The sequence below is a fragment of the Vicia villosa genome, unplaced genomic scaffold (assembly GCF_029867415.1).
Source record: "Vicia villosa cultivar HV-30 ecotype Madison, WI unplaced genomic scaffold, Vvil1.0 ctg.000349F_1_1, whole genome shotgun sequence".
In the NCBI taxonomy this organism is placed as follows: Eukaryota; Viridiplantae; Streptophyta; class Magnoliopsida; order Fabales; family Fabaceae; genus Vicia; species Vicia villosa.
The window spans coordinates 315,284-321,241 of NW_026705156.1; the positions used below are offsets into that span (position 1 = coordinate 315,284).

Below are 5,958 nucleotides of genomic sequence, written 5' to 3' on the forward strand. Positions count from 1 at the left end.
ATTACATTATGTCATATACAAGTAATTCAAAATTTTCATTCTATTAGTTGAAACTTTGAAATTATCATTTATTTTCCCTTAAAATCAAATTGAATAAATAAGTATTAATAGTATTTTAATAGGTTGTTACATTTTTCATGCCATGGACAAGCTTAAAGAATAATGAAATAGTATTTATGTAATTAGTTCCTCCTTACACTATTTTTTTCCATAATAAATTACTTAAAATTAATGTTTTTTAGATTTTTTTTCTTCAAAAATAGGACCGGAGCCCAAAACAACAAATACTACGCTATGACGTCTTCTCTTAGTTGTTTCTTAGACCACCTCCAACGGGAGGTTCTTCACCTTGGTTTTTTGGGTGGCAACATATTTTCTCTTTCCAAAGGTACTCCAGTTGGCAAACGGTGTAAACATTGCAACGGTTTTTTCTATTTTTTTTATATTAAAAAATTCAAACTAGCCATCGAACAACTAGTTTCTTTTCTTTTTTTCAACTTACTTTTTCAATTATAAATATAGTTTTTTAGGAAAAAATTTACTGGTGCCAATTTTCTTTCACTTTCTTTTTTCTTAAAATTCAAGTTTCCCTTTCAAAATTTCATCCAAATTTTTATCTTTTTACTTCAACTTAAAATTGTTTAGGTCAAATGGATCCTAATCATTTTCATTATCAACAAGCTATGTTCAATTACATTCAAAATTATCAAAATCCTAATTCCCAAAATTCTCAAATTCCATCGGTGTCAACAAACCCCGCCATATTTTTCCCATCACCAAACAATCCAAATATGTTTCCTAGCCCTCAAATGAATTCTAATAGTATGGAATTTTTTCTTCATGAACCGATGTCCGGTTGTCAACTTCCACCGTTTTCTACTCAAGTTGGTGTTGAAAAAGAAAAAAGTGTTGTCGTTAAAAAAAATCTCGAGAGCAATTTACAAGGGATGGGGATATACTTCTTATCCAATCATGGCTCAATGTTTCAAAGGATCCAATTGTGGGAGTTTATCAAAAGGCTGAGAGTTTTAGGGTAAGAGTCGCTGCCAATTATAACCAGTATCATGGACAATCGCGGGAAAAGTTAGGGGGACAATTAAAATGTCGATGGCATCGAATAAATGGCTTTGTTCAAAAATTTGTTGGGTGTTACAAACAAGCTGTTAATGAAAAGAAAAGTGGGACATCGGAGAACGATATCATGGCCGCTGCACATGCTTTTTTTCTCAGGATCAAGGTACACCATTCAATCTTGAGTACGCATGGCGACTGTTAAAAAATGAACCTAAATGGATGGGAGAATCGATTGGATGTTCTTCAAAAATAACAAAGACTTCTGCTAGTGGGGCCTCATCGGAGAACCCAGATACACCTTCAAGTTATGAGTTTAACTCTTCATCACCAATGGAGCGTCCAATGGGACAAAAAGCAGCAAAAAGGAAGGGTAAGGCAAATGAAATTCCAACTGCCAAGCAAGATGCAAGGAATAAAAGAACAACGGCAATGGAAAGACTAGCGCAATGTAAGGAGAACGAGATAGAAGTAAAGGTAATTCAAATCATGATGAAAGACACTTCTACTATGAGCGATATTCAACGAGATATTCATAAAAAATATTGTAATAAGATGAAAAAAAATATTGAATGTAGTTAGTATCACTTATGTAAATGGTCATTAGTACCACTTTAATTTATCAACACCTATGTAAAATGGTCATTAGTACCACTTTAATTTATCAACACCTATGTAAAATGGTCATTAGTACCACTTTAATTTATCAACACCTATGTAAAATGGTCATTAGTACCACTTTAAATTATAATAAATATTATGTTATTCAAACTAGCTGTTAATCAAACCATTATATATACTACCACTCAGGGGCGGAGCCAAGGCCCAGCTAGCCCGGGCAGGCGCCTGGGCTCAACCCCTATTTTCTTTGTACTCTCCCAATTTATTAGTCGATTTTAAGATAGAATTAGGGGGAAAATTAGGGGCAAAATTAGTAAAAATAGGGTGTGAAAATTAAAACAGATGAATAATCAATGGTGTAAAGTTTTTGCCCAGGCTGCATAATATTTCTGACTCCGCCACTGCTACCACTTATGTCATTGTTTTCTCATTCTCATCTTATTCTTCTCTCATTTTTCTCTCATTTTTTACTCACTAAAATGGATCCAGACAATTCAGATAATTACGATCAAGAATTTTGGGAGTTGATTGAAGAAGAATTTATGGACGATAGTGATGAAGAACAACAGCTTCAGAATGAACGTCAATCTGGAAGTTCCTCTCGGCCAAAGAGAAGGACAACGGTAGATCGAGATCGTGAAGAAGGGCACAATCGATTATTCAATGACTACTTCTCAGAAAATCCAGTATACACATATGTTCAATTCCAAAGAAGGTTCATAATGCATAGTCATGTATTTCTTCGAATTGTAGATGCACTTGGAAATCATGATGAATATTTCCATATGAGGTTCGATGTAATTGGTAAAATAGGTCTTTCACCATTGCAGAAATGTACATCTTCTATTTGTACATTGGCGTATGGGTCTCCTGCTGACTCTGTAGACGATTATGTTCGAATCGGTGAAAGCACTTCAATTGAGTGCTTACAAAGATTCGTTCAGGGCGTGAATGCCGTATTTGGGGCTGAGTATTTGAGAAAGCCTAACAACACTGATGTTGAATATCTTTTACAAATGGGAGAGTCACGTGGCTTTCCAAGTATGTTGGGTTCCATTGATTGTATGCATTGGGAATGGAAAAATTATCCGGTTGCATGGAAAGGACAATATTGTTGAGTTGATCATGGTAAGCCCACAATCATGCTTGAAGCAGTGGCATCACAAGACTTATGGATTTGGCATACTTTTTTTGGTATTGCAGGTTCAAACAATGACATTAATGTGTTAAAGCAATCCAACGTGTTTAACGATATTTTGGAAGGACATGCTCCCAATGTGCAATATACAATCAATGGGACACCATATAATATGGGGTATTATTTAGGAGATGGTATATATCCTGAGTGGGCTACATTTGTCACAACCATTTCAATGCCACAGGGAGAAAAGAAAAAATTATTTGCTCAACATCAAGAATCAGCTAGAAAAGATGTGGAGCGGGCATTTGGAGTGCTTCAATCTCGATTTGCAATTATACGTGACCCAACATGTACCTGGCATATGGAGACCCTCAAGCATACCATATATGCCTGCATCATATTGCACAACATGATTGTGGAAGACGAACGACATACATATGGAGGTAATTTGATTACTCTTATGATAATGTGAATAACAACAACTCAACAACTGAAACATTTAGCGGTCCTCATCTGAATCTTGCAACAAGACTACAAAGAAGAGCAAGTATTCGTGAAAAACAAGTTCATCGTCAACTTCAAGGAGATCTAGTCGAGTATGTTTGGGAACGTTTTGGACATGAATATGACGAAATTTAAGTTTAATTAATTATGTGATGTTATTTATTTTTATTGTTTTTAATTATATGTCATGTATTTGAGATTAATTTTAATTATCATTTTAAATTATAAGTTAAATTTGAATTTTATTTATTTTAGATCAATTTTAATTTAAATAATTAAAATTATTATTTTAAATAATATAAAATTTAATATGAATTAAATATTAATTTATAAAGTAAAGTTGTGTGACCCAGTATGAGTTCTTCAGAGTTGCACCATTGAAGTGAAAAATTAATTGAGTTGCTTTAAGCTGACGTGACTTAATAGGTCTCATAAAGAACCCAAAAATAGATTCATGGTTGAAGATGCTCTTAGTTGTTGTACCTATAAGATTTGTTAAATACAAGTATTAAACCGCTTCACCTCTTAATTTTCCTATTAAAACTAATTCTTATATGATCGAGAAATATATGAAAAAGGAAAAGAAAACTTTTGTTTTCTTGCGGTCCATTCTGATGAAAGAATTCATTCTCCTTTCTTCTTCAATTTTCAATCAAAATAGTGTCCAAATTATTCACCTTTCCTCAATTTCTATATTCAATTTGTATTCAATTTTATTATTTTTATTTCTTTGTTTTATACTAACTATTTTTTTCATCTTTAATCAAAGAGAGAAAATTTGTAAATTTTATCATGTATTAAATTATATTGTGTGGTCAATTCATTTTACAATTTTTACAATAACGAAGGTAGGCATTAAACATTCAATTTTTATTATATTTTTTTTGGAGAATAGATAACTTTATTATTCCTCAAAAAACAGTAAAGTACAACCGATCCAAATGGATTTCGGTAACCAAAACAACAAGCTAACCAATTGACAAATACATCCAGCTAACACACATCAATTAATATTGAGGGTTTCTATGCTAATATGGTTTCTAAGCTTTTCCACCATGTTGCATCTTACAACAATTATGTACTGCAGTTGCTTAACACAATCTTCATCTGGTTGCTTCTTCTGGAAAATGAACTCATTTCGCACTCTGCATATCATATGCACAGTTTCTGCAATAGCATTCTTCAGAAGGAGTTGTCTCCATCCTTTCTTGTTTGTTTCTCTCATAATCCACTCCTTCTCAATGCTCCATTTTCCACAGTTCGTTCTATAACCAATCCACTGCAAGATTGTTTCCCATATCCTCTTGGAATACCTGCACTCAAAATAAAGATGGTCTATTGTTTCGTCCTCTTGGCAAAAACAATAAACTTTATCTGTTAGAATACCAAACTTATTAAGTCTATCTTTAGTGGGTGTTTTCCTCATTAACACAAGACATAAATGGAATTTCACCTGAGGTCTAACATTATTATGGAAGAAAATTTTCTTCCATGGAACTTGGTCTCTATCATCTCTAATCAGGTGATATCTCCCCCTGGTATGAAACTTTTCAAGTTGCAGACTTTGTTCCCAGTCCTGAATATAACCAATCACAGTTCTACTTTTCATCATTTGTTTGACAATCCATGAGCAATCTGCTGGGGGATTCCACTACATGATATCTCTACCTTTTATGTAATATGCATCAAGCCATTTCACCCATAGCTTGTCTTTTTTAGCTTGCACATTCCAAAGTAATTTAAGCATAAAAGCCTGGGACCAGTCCATCAAGGAAATAATACTGAGGCCTACAACATTTCTTGGGTCACAAACTTTCTCCCAAGCAACTGGAGCCCTTTTATTTCCCTCTAATTTCCCACTCCACAGGAACATCCTACAAATGGCTTCTACCTTATGAATGAGTTTCTTAGGCAAAGGAAACACTTGCAGCCAATAAGCAGTCACAGAAAATAGAACACTCTTCAAAAGTTGGCTTCTTCCTGCAAAACTCAGCAAATCGGCAGTCCAATGATTGATTCTAGCCACAATCTTATCTACCAAAGGTTGACACTGATTAATGCTCAACTTCCTGCTAGATAAGGGAACACCAAGATACTTGAAAGGAAGTGATCCTTCATCAAACCCTGTGATTTTCAGAATAGCCTCTTTGTCCCTTTCCTTGGTACCTCCAAAGTACACTTTACACTTCATGGGGTTAGCTTGCAGCCCTGTAGAGTCAGAGAACAGTTTCAATATACTCATCATATGCTTTATGGACTGCTCATCACTTGTGGCAAATAACATCAGATCATCTGCAAAACAAATGTTAGTGTTCTTTAATCTAGCACATTTGGGATGGAACTTGAATTCAGGATCATTGTGCAGCTTGGTCATGTATATGTGCAAGTATTCCATTATCAGAACAAAAATTAATGGGGATATTGGATCCCCCTATCTGAGGCCCCTTCTAGCTTTAAGAATTCTACTAGTTTGGCCATTTATTGTGTACCTATATGAAACTTTGTTAATATAAATCATCACCCAAGAAATTAACTCACTAGAGAAACTTAGTTCCTGCATAATCTGCTCCAAAGCGTTCTAATCCACAGTATCATAAGCTTTTTGAACATCCATTTGCATT

The 5,958-nt window shown here is 34.2% G+C and overlaps 1 protein-coding gene and 1 pseudogene across 1 annotated transcript; one reads left to right on the forward strand and one right to left on the reverse strand.

Moving 5' to 3' along the window:
• The first annotated feature begins 2,171 nt into the window (after nt 1-2,171).
• On the forward strand, nt 2,172-3,305 carry LOC131627077 (uncharacterized; annotated as a pseudogene).
• A 1,035-nt stretch (nt 3,306-4,340) lies between these two features.
• On the reverse strand, nt 4,341-4,946 carry LOC131627079 (uncharacterized). Its single transcript, XM_058897905.1, has one exon. It carries the CDS (start codon nt 4,944-4,946, stop codon nt 4,341-4,343), a length of 606 nt encoding a protein of 201 aa, XP_058753888.1.
• Nucleotides 4,947-5,958: the final 1,012 nt, after the last annotated feature.

Excerpts from the sequence above, each read along its gene's own strand:
- LOC131627079 (XM_058897905.1), bottom strand. The coding sequence starts at position 4,946 with ATGAAAAGTAGAACTGTGATTGGTTATATTCAGGACTGGGAACAAAGT.